Source organism: Ranitomeya imitator, chromosome 4 (assembly GCF_032444005.1).
Source record: "Ranitomeya imitator isolate aRanImi1 chromosome 4, aRanImi1.pri, whole genome shotgun sequence".
NCBI lineage: Eukaryota > Metazoa > Chordata > Amphibia > Anura > Dendrobatidae > Ranitomeya > Ranitomeya imitator.
In genome coordinates this window covers 409,454,518-409,468,318 of record NC_091285.1, presented here as the reverse complement: position 1 = coordinate 409,468,318, position 13,801 = coordinate 409,454,518, and the positions used below count along the sequence as shown (strand labels likewise).

Sequence of the window (13,801 nt, the reverse complement as noted above, 5' to 3'; positions counted from 1 at the left end):
CATCATGCTATGTTGGTGTTTTCCAGCTGCAGGGACAGGATGACTGGTTGTCATTGAAGGAAACATGAATGTGGCCAAGTACAGAGATATCCTGGATGAAAACCTCTTCCAAAGTGCTCTGATTTCAGACTTGGCCGAAGATTCACCTTCCAACAAGACAATGACCCTAAGCACACAGCTAAAATAACAAAGGATCTGCATGTCCATAGAAAAGAAAGCAGATTGGCACATACCATCCCGTGCAACAAAATCCTTTATTATGGCATTATCATCCCAACAACAGGCAGATAAAACAGTGGAGCAAATACAGACAAAGATCGTTTCACGCTTACATTGCACTCCAACAGGTTATATCTTGATAAGTGCACATTTACTGTATGCTTTTATATTGTCTTTACTTAATATATAGTTAAATAAAAATATACCTTTTTATTATATATTCTCTGCTTTGATAGTTCTTGGTCTTGTCTAATTTGGATTAGAGGATCTGCAAGGAAGAATGGCAGAGGATCCCCAAATCCAGGTGTGAAAAACTTGTTGCATCATTACCAAGAAGATTCATGGCTATTCTAGCTCAAAAGGGTTCTTCTACTCAGTACTGAGCAAAGGGTCTAAATACTTATGACCATGTGATATTTCAGTTTTTTCAGTTTTCATTTGTCAATAAATTTGAAAAAATTACTACATGTCTGTTTTTTTCAGACATGATGGGGTTCATTAGTGAGAAAAAATGAGCTTTTTAGAATTTACCAAATGGCTGCAATGAAACAAAGAGTGAAAATGTAAAGGGGTGTGAATTCTTTCCGTACCCAGCACACAAATCTCCAAGTCTACCCAAACTTTTGCATTGACCCATTTTCTGTTTTAATTTTTATTATGTAAAAAATGACTTTTTTTCCCCTAAAATACAAAGGAAATGTGTCATCTTTAACTTTAGGCCTTTTCAAGATCATTTCATCTGCAACTTGCTTAACTGTTCACAATAACAGTAATTTTGACCAGGGGTGCCCAAACGTTTACATGCCACTGTACATATTTGGTGTGGATCTTCAGCATAGATTTACAGTTGTGTGAAAAAGTGTGGGATGGCTAGGGAATTTGAACTCCGCTTCCCAAAAATGTGATTCATGTTTTAAGGGGGGGGGGGGGAATTACTTTTTTCACATTTGCATTTCTTTTTCCCTTAAAAATAAAGACCTTAATTAAAAACTGCATTTTGTGTTTACTTGTGTTGTGTAAGGCTGGTTTCACACTTGCGTTTTTGTCTGCTGCGTTTTTTTTCAAAAAAACGCATGCGTTTTTTTTTCCTATATTTAACATTGAAAACACATGCGTTTTTTTGTGTATGCGTTTGGTCGCGTTTTGCAACGCATGCGTTTTTTTACTGCATGCGTTTTTTTTCTAAAATGCTACTTGTAGTATTTTTAGAAGCGTTTTTTGGACCAAAAAAAAACGCATGCGTTTTCATGCGTTTTTTTTGTGTCAAAAAATGCATTGGAGTCAATGGGGACGCATGCGTTTTTTGGTGCATGCGTTTTTTGCGTTAAAAAACGCATGCGTTTTTTTATTAAAAACCCTGAAAACACACTAATATGCCACCACCCAACGTAAAGGTGATAAAGGGATCCTAACCCTACCCCTAACCCTAACCCTAACCCTAAGGGATCCTAACCCTACCCCTAACCCTAACCCTAACCCCTTTATGGTTAGGGGTAGGGTTAGGGTTAGGGTTAGGGGTAGGGTTAGGATCCCTTAGGGTTAGGGGTAGGGGTAGGGGTAGGGTTAGGGTTAGGGGTAGGGTTAGGGGTAGGGTTAGGATCCCTTAGGGTTAGGGGTAGGGGTAGGGTTAGGGTTAGGGTTAGGGGTAGGGTTAGGGTTAGGGGTAGGGTTAGGGTTAGGATCCCTTAGGGTTAGGGGTAGGGGTAGGGTTAGGGGTAGGGTTAGGGTTAGGGGTAGGGTTAGGATCCCTTAGGGTTAGGGGTAGGGTTAGGGTTAGGGTTAGGGGTAGGGTTAGGGTTAGGGTTAGGGGTAGGGTTAGGGTTAGGATCCCTTTAGGGTTAGGGTTATGATCCCTACCCCTAACCCTACCCCTACCCCTAACCCTAACTATTTCTGTTTATAGTGGGTTTTTTACTTTTTTTTAATGATTGGCAGCTGTCACACATTTCTCAGCATGCGTTTAAAAAACGCAAACGCATGAAAAAACGCATGTAAACGCGGTAAAACGCCGCGTTTTTTACACCACATGCAAAAACGCATGCGTCAAAAATACGCAGCGTTTGCATGCGTTTACATGCGTTTTTTCACCATGCGCTTTTTTGCGTTTTTTACCGCAAAAACGCACCCAAAAAAACGCAAATGTGAAACCAGCCTAACTCAGGGGCGGATTACAATAAGGTCAATCTGGGCGGTAGCCCAGGGCCAAGTGGTTTTGGGGGGGCCCTGGGCTACCGCTCTGATTGCCCGCCACCATGAGGGCATTACTGCTCTGACTGGCGTATGGGCCCGGTGGGCAGAGGGGGCCCGCCTCGGGCCCCGTCTCATCTGCTCACCGGGCCCCTACCGCTGCTGCGGCAGTTTCACCTATTGATATGCGGGCGCGCGCCCGTGCGTCAATAGTTAACAACAGCCGCCAGCCAATTGCAGGCTGGCACCTGAAGTCGGCCGCAGGTGCAGCGCACACTTCGCCGGCGTCTGACGTCATTGTCAGTCGCTGGCGAGTGCGCGCTGCTGGAGGGAGTTTGCCACTGGAGCGCAGGTCAGGTGAGAACTCGTTTTTTTTTGTTTTTTTTGCAAATGGCAATCCGGGGGGCCCGGGCGGGCCGGAATGCCGGACACGTCGGTGGGCAATATGCTGGACACACTGGGGCAGATTGCTGGACACACTGGGGGCAATATGCTGGAGTTAGACACTGGGGCAGATTGCTGGACACACTGGGGCAATATGCTGGACATACTGGGGCAGATTGCTGGAGTCGGACACACTGGGGGCAATGCTGGAGACACTGGGGCAGATTGCTGGACACACTGTCTGGGGGCAATGCTCATGCTGGACACACTGGGGCAGATTGCTGGACACACTGTCTGGGGGCAATGCTGGACACACTGGGGCAGATTGCTGGACACACTGGGGGCAATATGCTGAAGTCAGACACTGGGGCAGATTGCTGGACATACTGGGTAGATTGCTGGACACACTGGGGGTAATATGCTGGACTGGACACACTGGGGCAGATTGCTGGACATACTGGGGGCAATGCTGGACACACTGGGGCAGATTGCTGGACATACTGGGGGCAAAATGCTGAAGTCAGACAATGGGGCAGATTGCTGGACACACTGGGGCAATATGCTGGACATACTGGGGCAGATTGCTGGACACACTGGGGGTAATATTCTGGACACACTGGGGCAGATTGCTGGACACACTGAGGGTAATATGCTGGACACACGGGGGCAGATTTCTGGACACACTGGGGGCAATGCTGGAGACACTGGGGCAGATTGCTGGACACACTGGGGGCAATATGCTGAAGTCAGACACTGGGGCAGATTGCTGGACACACTGGGGGCAATGCTGGAGACACTGCGGCAGATTGCTGGACACACTGGGGGCAATATGCTGAAGTCAGACACTGGGGCAAATTGCTGGACACACTGGGGGCAATGCTAGAGTCAGACACTGGGGCAAATTGCTGGACACACTGGGGCATTATACTGGACATACTGGGCAGATTGCTGGACACATTGTGGGTAATATGCTGGACACACTGGGGGCATGATGCTGGACACACTGGGGGCAGGATGCTGGACACACTGGGGGCAATATGCTGGACACACTGGGGCAGAATGCTGGACACACTGGGGGCAATATGCTGGACACACTGGGGGCAATATGCTGGACACACTGGGGGCAATATGCTGGACACACTGGGGGCAATATGCTGGACACACTGGGGGCAATATGCTGGACACACTGGGGGCAAGATGCTGGACACACTGGGGGCAGGATGCTGGACACACTGGGGGCAGGATGCTGGAAACACTGGGGCAATGTGCTGGAGACACTGGGGCAGATTGCTGGACACATTGGGGGCAGGATGCTGGACACATTGGGGGGCAGGATGCTGGACACATTGGGGGCAGGATGCTGGACACATTGGGGGCAGGATGCTGGACACATGGGGGCAGGATGCTGGACACATTGGGGGCAGAGATGCTGGACACATTGGGGGCAGAGATGCTGGACACTGGGGGCAGAGATGCTGGACACTGGGGGCAGAAATGCTGGACACTGGGGGGCAGAGATGCTGGAAACTGGGGGTAGAGATGCTGGACACACTGAGGGCAGGACTGGAGACATGGGCAGAATGTAGATACGGGGCATGATTGGAGACATGGGGCAGAATGAAAGACATGGGGCAGGATTGGAGACAGATCTTGCAGGATCATGGGGCAGGATGGATACGATGGAGACTGATGGGGCAGGATGGGGAGATCATATGGGGCAGGATGGATACTCATGAGGGCAGGATGGGAGAACATATGGCTGAAGTTGTGATGTATTTATTTTATTTTTTGAGTATACTGTTTTAAATGGGGGGGCGGTCCTGTTACTGTGTAGAGTGACACTATGTTGCCTCTTTTTCTTCATGTGGTGTAATGTAGAAGTTGGGAAAATTTAAGTAATGTGTTCTGCAAGCGGAGCTCGAGATAACTGTGTTATTTCCTTTAGAGATGAGCCCTGGCTGGATAAAGTGATGGCAGTCTGTGTTGGATGAAAGATGAAGGACTTCATCTAGAGACGTCACTGGTGAGTCAGTGTGACCTATACACTGACACTATACACTGTATACTATATACTGAACTGAAGGGTAAATTGACTAGATCAATGGATGTTTGACACGTTATAGATTCACACAGCAACTGTTTTTCTGGAATAATCTGGTTCAGGTATATGATGACCCCATCGCATGACCCCATCGCATGACCCCATCACATGACCCCGTCACATGACCGGGGGGCCCACAGTGTCGGAACAGCCCGGGGCCCTGGCTACCCTTAATCCACCCCTGGTTGTGTTAGTCTAATATTTAAATTTGGTGATCTGAAATATTTGAGTGTGATAAACATGCAAAAGAATACGAAATCAAGAAGGGGCAAACACTTTTTCACATGACTGTACATAATAAAAATCCACAGTAATATAGTGTCAGCTAACTAGAGCCTCTACTACTAGCTAAGACTCTTTTCACACACCCCTCGTGTTTCATTTATGATGAGAGGAAAATAATTCCTGCGGAAAACAGATCAATTACAAACAGATGCATCTGATGGAGAAGGGTCCCATTAACTAAAATAGAGTGCAGCTTGCACTTGGTCTGTACAATAAGTAGACAGAAACCCGGAATAAGATGGACCTTAATATAGTTAATGAGACCCTTCTGCTTCAGTTTGCATCTGTTTTGCAGCGGATCTGTTCTTCATATGAAATCTGTTTCTCTGAACCTAAAACGCAACAGAGAAATGGAACTCATAAATGCCAGTGTGAATAGAACCTAATGTATTTTCAGCAGTTAGCAAATGTGTAGACACCTCAGATCTGAAAATCACATTGTCAGAGTGTCTCTAATCCAACGTAAATACACATATTACACATGAATGATTATGTAGATCATCAGCCAAGTAAGTGTGAAAGAACAGATGCCTTCTGTGAACAACGGTATTATCTATCATATGTAGCATGGCTGATGCCAGGAAATAATTAATGACTTTTGATATAAAAAGTCCTTGGTTAAGTCTCGCGTTAAGCAATATAAATGACCACATTCTCCTATACCTAGTTCTGTTGCTCTAAATACTAGACAAAATGAAGATTTTGATTGTTTTCACAATTTTCTTTGCAGCTGCCTGCAGCCAAAAGACTTTTGTTGGGTAAGTCCTCTTTTTATTTCAATAAAGTCTTATTGTCAGTTGTAATGAAAATTCTTATTGAATTTTCTCATATTACTTATACGCATTCCATGCACATTTGTTCTTTTCTGGTAGCCGATAGATGAGAATTTATTGATCAATTAACCTATCAGAACCTAATGAGATATTAGGTTCTGATAGATAAGATTGCCATTGCAACATTTTGCCATTTAAAGGATGGAATTATTTTTATCTCAAGTCAGTTCTTCACAGACTTGCATGCATTTTTCTTATTTTGTGTTTAGAAGGCTTGATCCACACTGCAGAGCTGTATGTAGCAAGTCTTTATAGGGCCACTGTCACCCCCTCCAGCTGTTATAAACTAAAAGAGCCACCTTGTGCAGCAGTAATGCTGCATTCTAACAAGGTGGCTCTTTTAGTTTTTGGTGCATGTATTCCCAAAATAAAGCGTTTTATAACCTCTCCAAAATACCTATCTTTCGCCAGGGAGGCAGGTCCTCACCCCCCTGTTTGAACCGCCACACTGCCGTCACTCAAATCTTCAGGGGCTCCGGGTGCCGCCCCCTCCGCGCTGTTTTAGCATGAAATCCGGCGCCTGCGCTGTGTAGTACTGTCTCGTGCAGGCGCAGTAAGCTCTGGCCATCTGACGTCCCAGCCAGGCTTGCAGAATGCGCCTGTGCGGCCAGTGCGGCCACCCACCTTGGTAATCCCAGCCCCGCAGTGTGTTATGCATTATGCACAGTGCGGGGCTGGGATTCCTGGGCATGCACACTGCGTGTGTCAGCCACTCACCCAGGTCCCCCACTGACACACGCCCGGAGCCCCTGAAACCCCTGAATGTGTACCTACCATTGCTTTACTAAGGTAAGGAGTTCCTATTGTCCTGCCTCCCTTCTGTTCTTGCTCCTAACCTTTTGACCTCTTGACCTCCTTTTGTGTTCACACCTGATATGACTCTAGGAGTTCTATTCACTTCGGTGCATCCTTGGTGCTTGTAAATCTATCTAGTTGCTTGCCATCCATCTTATACCTTGGCATACTATTTATTGTTTCATCATGCACGGAAGCTGTATATATGTATATACTTTTTGTTGTGTTTATTTACCCTTGTTCTGTTTTTTGTATTTTTGTAGCGATATTATGATTAAGGCTCAGGAGAGCCGAAACGTCAATTGAATTGTTAATACAAGTGGTCGCCTATCCTTGAATTGTACATTGCTCCCATGTGTCACTAATGTGTAGTGTTATATTTAATAAATTTTGCACAATTTGCATAAATATCTATTAAGAGTATGCGGTGTCTTCTAAACTTTACTTGTACGGGGACTCTTTAGTCCATGACACCTGCACCTCACCTTCTAAACTGACTGAGTGCACACCATTGTACCTTATTGTCACTATGCTTGTACCGACGCCTGCAGCTTACCTGCGGAAACGGGCATGTGGCGCATCTTCAATGAACACATGCGAACATGTGCTGCATCCAAAGCGCTGCCAATTACTGACCGTGGGGACGTACCCTAACTCCTAATAGATTGACATAAGCATATAAAGAACAATACCCTCTATGTTGGCGAGGATATGGAATCACGGGATATATACATAAAATTGTTTGAGATTTAATAATCTACAAAATGTTCTCCACTATTTTGAATTTCCCAAAAGGACAAACCTGAACAACCAAAAAAAAAATGCTTTCAAGTCAAGATTATCTTTGCATGATCAAAATAATACTATTATTGAAATGCATATAAAGGATAACCAAATATATAAAATAAAGTTTATTATCTACTTGCAAAACAGTATATGGTACATATACATGTCAAGATATCTGCTAAAACAACAAACCAGTCAGGATACAGATGAAAATATGATAGTATTAGATAAAATGCATTCCCGGAAGGAAGAGACAAAAAGGTCCCCCAAAGAGATACTACCCCGACTAATATATAATATACACAAAACGTTGGTACAAGTAATATTGAATGTAAAGCACCATGGAATAAATCGTGATATAATAATTATAATAATATTGACTAGCCATAAAAAGTTACATCAAATTGTATGACAGTAATAATGCAAACAAATATAAATCATTGTATATGGGAAATTACCTGGGCATCATATAATATGGATCTATATATAAAAACCATGTCCTGATTAGAATTCTAATCATAAACAAAGCCGATGTCATATATATATATATACTGTATATAATGCATAGAGGCCATTTTGGGGGGGATTGTCCTAATCTTAAAAACACGTGGAATTACATAGCTTCACTGATCCACAATTAAAATAATTATTACCCCTAATCTTTTTAGTGGTTAAGAATGTAGTTCCGTTGAAATGGAAATTGACAAATTCCTTCATTATCTGAAGCTATTGAAAAAGTATCTCTACATAGGCTATACAAACTTATTTATGCCAAAAATAATGACGCTGCCCAGATATCAGAACAAATAGCACAGTTGGAATAAAAAATGTTCTCTTCGCATAGAACCTTGAAACAAAATCAATACATGAATGTTAACTTACACGTTATTTCCCTCTTTCTGTTAACTATGATGCTAGAAACTGTTTATATGATGCACTATTGTTCTATATTTTTGAATATGCATATACTTTATTTTGTTACTTTAGGTGTCCCTTAATTTTATTCTAAATAAAAAAAATAAATAATAAAATAGTTTCCTTCATCTATTTAATTTTATGGTTTTGAAGTTTGACATAGGATCACAACTGTCCTAAGGTACTAGATTTTTTAGGTATTTTCTTGTATCGATCTGTGTATTGGGATGTCAAAAAGTTACGGGAATCTCAAATGTTATTATTGTTTTTTTTTAATTAAATAGTCTATAGTTTTTACATTTGACTATAAAAGCTTCAAGTAAAAGTTATTGGATTAAGAGACAGAATTCCCATACTGACACAGGGAATCTGACATGTATGACAAGCTGACATTAAAAATCTGTACTAAAGTATTTAAAGAGATGGTCCACTACCATGTATATTGTGCACAACGATTTAAAACTTTCAAATAAGACTTTTTTTTGCAAATACCTTATGTTAACATATTTGCCTCTGAGTGGCTTGATCACTGCTAGCTCAGTCCCGATCACGTGATCCCCGACTGCAGCCGCCGCTGACATCCGGTGATGTCAAATCAGCTTCCGGACTCTGGAGGTTGACCTTACATCACCAAGTTGTGACCCAGTCTCACGCACTCGCCCTGATTGACTGGGCTGTTGGTGGTGTTTCACTGCACCTCTCAAATAATAAGTAATTATTATTTGAGAGGTGTAGGAAAGATAATGAAAGCAGTAAATTGAGCAACCGTGGAAGTCTCTTTTTTTATAGAATGTGTGAGAAGTTTGGTAACATATAGTTTCAGCAAGGACTCACCTGGTGACTATGGACTCACCTGATGAGGTGGATTCTAAGCTGTAATGAGCAGCAAGGATCTGAGCCATTGAGGTAGTAGAGTGGGTCTTTATGGATTAAACGTGGATCAGCAAGGGCCAGGACAGCAGGGTATGCAGGATGGTCGACAATCATGTGGCAAGCAGACCAGATAGCTAAGGTGAAGCAGAGGCAGGTGTGTGGATACACACAGGAACAGAAAGTGCATAAGAAACTATTTTATTCTGAAAGGGAAGAAGTTACGGTAATCACAGGAATGCAGTCTGATATCTTCCAGCAGAGTAATAGTTGAACACAGGAGTAGCAGAGAACTAAATGCAGTCTGGTATCTTCCAGCAGGGCAGTAGTTAAAGGGAACCTGTCACATGAAAAATGCTATTAACCTCATGTTATGGGGTTAGTCTGCGGGGTAATGGTGTTCGGAACCTGCACGGCGTCCTCACTTAGAGCCTCAATGCTAGAAGGAAATTAACTTTATTCCACCCCCCCACCCCCCGGCAGAGTTCGGATTTCAGCCACAGGGTGGCACTGGTGCAGTTCATTCAGCAAGGCTGGCTGTCAGTCAGTGTTGGGGACACGGTTACAGCCACCGCTCTCCATGCATAGAGTGGTGACTAGACCCACCGGCACCACCCTCGTGACTGAAACCCAAACGATTACAGTTGGGGAATAGAGTTAATTTCCTCCCAGCAGCAGGGCTCTAAATGCAGGCACCAGGCAGATTCAGTGCGCAATTAACCTACAGATTAACCCCAGGAGTGATGACGTCACTGTACTCTCTAGCCACAGGACCATTGCATTCTGTAAAAATCTGCAGCAGTCAGGTGACTTGTGCCATGTAGAAGTGTATGATTCACCTGACTGCAGCAGCTTATTACAGCCAGCCCTAATGCTGGACCAACTGTGAGTCAGTGGCAGCATGTGGTTTCAAGTGTATTGAAGCAAGTCTGCGCCCAGTGGCCGGGAGTATGTATAACGCATACACACCCTCCAGTCACCAGTCAAAAAAACAGCGAATCACCACAGTGCACAGTGCATGTGCTGAGAGGATTCATTAAGTCTGCAGACTTATCGATGTGGACCGGTCAACCCTGTTAAATGAATCTATTATCCCCTTTATATGCAGTTAGACCCAGAAGATAAAGGAATAGTTTCAAGAGGAGACAAAAAAGCAGAAGATGCCGACTCTATACCAAAGCTGTTGACTTTCTTTTTGCCCGTTTACTGTGCAAAAAACATTGCAGGAATTGTTAATATTGTTCTTTAAAGTCTTACTGAGAACTCCAATGACATCTTGGTGCCTTGCATATTTTCATGATTCTCTAGGGCTGATGGAGAATTTGCAGTCACATTTGCTTTAGCAAAGAAGTGGGCAATTCATTTTCTCATGAGGTCATAAGAGAGACCGTAACAGTTACGGAGAGCAGAGCCAATACTTTGAAATTTTGTTCAATTGTCATTAAGATATTATTTATTCGTATTAATTGTATTGCTTATTATCGAGCAGATCAAAACCATAATTTACTGATTGTTATCAAGTTTATAAAGAGCAATAATCATACTGCTCCTGTTATTCGGCCCTTGTGCTATGATCATCATCTTCCCCCAAAATAGTATGATGTCCTCACTGCTCCCACACAATGTATGACACACCCATAGTAAGCAACATAGCATAATGTTCCCACAGTCTGCACACACATTATGATGGTCATACAGCTCCCCACATAGCATACTGGAAACCTCAGCCCCGATATACATTATGACACACACCCTCAAAAAGCATGATACTAAATACAGGTTGATGGCCCTCACCAAACATGTATGCTTGCACAGTCCCCACAAACAGTTTGATCTTTAAAAGCCTCCCCCCAGAATACGATGGCTCCCACACCTCCCTACACAATATGGCACCAACAGCCCCCAAAACAGTATTATGGCCCCCACAGCCCCTATAGTCCCCCCACACAATATGATCCCCCACTGCCCTCAAACACAGAATCATGACTCCCACAATATGATCCCCCACAGCCCCTCAACACAATAATGGAATTCACAGCACTATCGACACAGTATGATCTCCACAGCTCGGTAACACAAAATGAGGACCCCCACAATATGATCTCCCACAGCCTCCAACACAAAATGAGAACATTCACAGTATGATCCCCCACAGCCTCCAACATCGAATGAGGACCCCTACAGTATGATACTCCACAGCCTCCTACACAGATTGAAAACCTCCACAACCTTCCAAAACAGAAGGAGGACCCCCACAGTACGAGCTTCATAACCACCCAATATAGAATGAGGACCCCCCACAGTAGGATCCCCCAAAGCTTCTAACTTGGCATGTGGACCACCACAACCCTCTTATGCAGAATGAGGACCCCCACAGTATTATTCCTCACAGACTCTGACATGGAATGAGAACTCCCACAGTATGGTCCCCCACAACCGCACAAAACATTATGATATCCCCAACAGTCCCAAATACATAATAGTGGCTGCACATATTCCTCCTTCAAGTGAATACCCCCAAAATACAAACACACAATACTCATCTCGACCCCGATTCACCCAGCGTGCTGCTTGGCTCCGGTATTTGCTCTGCACAGTGAGGCTTCTCAGCAGGCACAAACTAATGACATTGCTGTGCTTGCTTTGGTGACGCATTTAGTCACACAGGCAGAATGGTGAAAGACATAGTCAATGGATCCTTCCTCCACCATTATATTCACTGGTATCTGCATGCCAAGGATGCAGATAGCTGTGAAATTAAGTCATCGGACTGAGGTTGGGAGGGTGGCCGGGGCATGCGACTCGTGAACCAATGCTTACAGCCCTTTTGCTGTCCCCTTTCACGGGCCTGATACGAACAGCCAAAGGGCCAAATATGGTCTGCGGGCCAAAATTTTCTAAAGTCTGCTTTAGCAGATAACGGCTACTACAGTCCTTAATTTTCCCGGTGAATAGAGAGGCCGTTATCTATTACCCAATGGCTTTCGCTAGAGGGCTATTTTATTCCTCTATGTACAAAACAGCAGGTTATAGACTCTTGTAAACTGTGCTATATTTTAATATGTTTCTATTCAACATAGAATCTATGTCATGATTTGCTTGCAGTTATGTAACATACTATTCAAAATATTTTTATTTTCTGGGAATATAGAGATCAGGTTCTACGCGCTTATGTCAAAGATGAAGCACAATTGGATATATTAAGAGAATTGGAAGCCATGAAGCATTTACAGGTACCTACTATGACCTTTATTACAAACCATATAGAATTAATCGTGCAGAACTGGTGCAAAAACAGGAATGACCAGCAGATGTCAGTTCAGCATTTCCTGCTTTATCGAAATCCTTTCCTGTGTTGATCGGCATTTATAATGTGTAATGTTCGACATGTACATGCATATATTGCCTATCTGTGACAACCTTATATTTGCAAAAGATGATTATGTATTTCAAGGGCACTTATCATTAGTATTTTTACCTCCTAGAAAATTGCAGCATAATAAATTAATTTATTTATTTACTCATCAATCTACAGTACAGTCATGAGAAAAAGTAATTCCATGGTTTTATGCATGAGGACATAATAAAATAACATTCGGTCCTTAGAAGGTCTTAAAATTAGGTAAATACAACCACTGATGAACAACAACTCTTGACAAATTGCACGGCGTAATTTCTATAACATAAATTAGGCCAAAATGCAGAAGCAGTTTGTGAAAAATCAAGTGCATCCCATGAATTAATATCTTGTAGAACAATGACCGTCCATTATTGTACAGTAATGCAGGAGTCGTTTCTATTGGACATTGCCGTGAGACTGGCCCTCCGCTGGCATGGCACAACCCCCAGAAGAAGGCTGATTGCTGAAACGCATGTCAGGGCTGGCACCATTCCATTGTGATAGGACAAGCGATGGTTATGCAGTTTTTCATTGTTATATGTTGTATTCTTGATTAACCAATATTATTTACTACTGTTCTAAATAAAATATCTTGTCATTTAGGCATGTTATGAGGTAGCAAGTATCTAATATATAATTGCCTAGAATACTACTTCCTGCAATTTGTGCCAACTTCCGTGGCTTTGTCCGGAGCTAATGTCCGGAGCTAATGTCCGGAGCTAATGTCCGGAGATAAGTGACGTCAACAGTGTCCAGTGTCTGATTGGTTGCCGCCTGCTGCGTGCGACCAATCAGAAACGTGCCGTACTGTGACACACTCCGCCCGCCATTTTGGTGTGATTTTTGAATTTTTACCTCACAGCAAGTTTCTACTGCGTGGAGGCGGGCCCAGTGACGTTGCTCTTCAAGCTCCTGCCGAATTTCGTCAAAAAAATGATAATACCATTTACCAAAACTATATATATTTAGTTGTGAAGTGGTTCAGTGACATTTTCACACCAATTTTGAACTTTTGTTTGGTGTTTT

General features: G+C 43.3%; 1 protein-coding gene across 2 annotated transcripts in view; it reads left to right on the top strand.

Annotated features, from left to right (window-relative positions):
* LOC138674153 (carboxypeptidase A1-like) overlaps positions 1–13,801 on the top strand; it is a 92,025-nt gene that overhangs the window by 27,812 nt on the left and 50,412 nt on the right. Inside the window, exons 2-3 of one of the 2 annotated variants that reach the window (XM_069762069.1) lie at positions 5,907–5,934; positions 12,527–12,608. In XM_069762069.1, the coding sequence (XP_069618170.1) occupies positions 12,594–12,608 (15 nt within the window). In that variant the 5' untranslated portion in view covers positions 5,907–5,934; positions 12,527–12,593. Of the gene's footprint in view, positions 1–5,841; positions 5,935–12,526; positions 12,609–13,801 lie in introns of those variants that run through there. The other variant, XM_069762068.1, reaches the window with a different exon arrangement.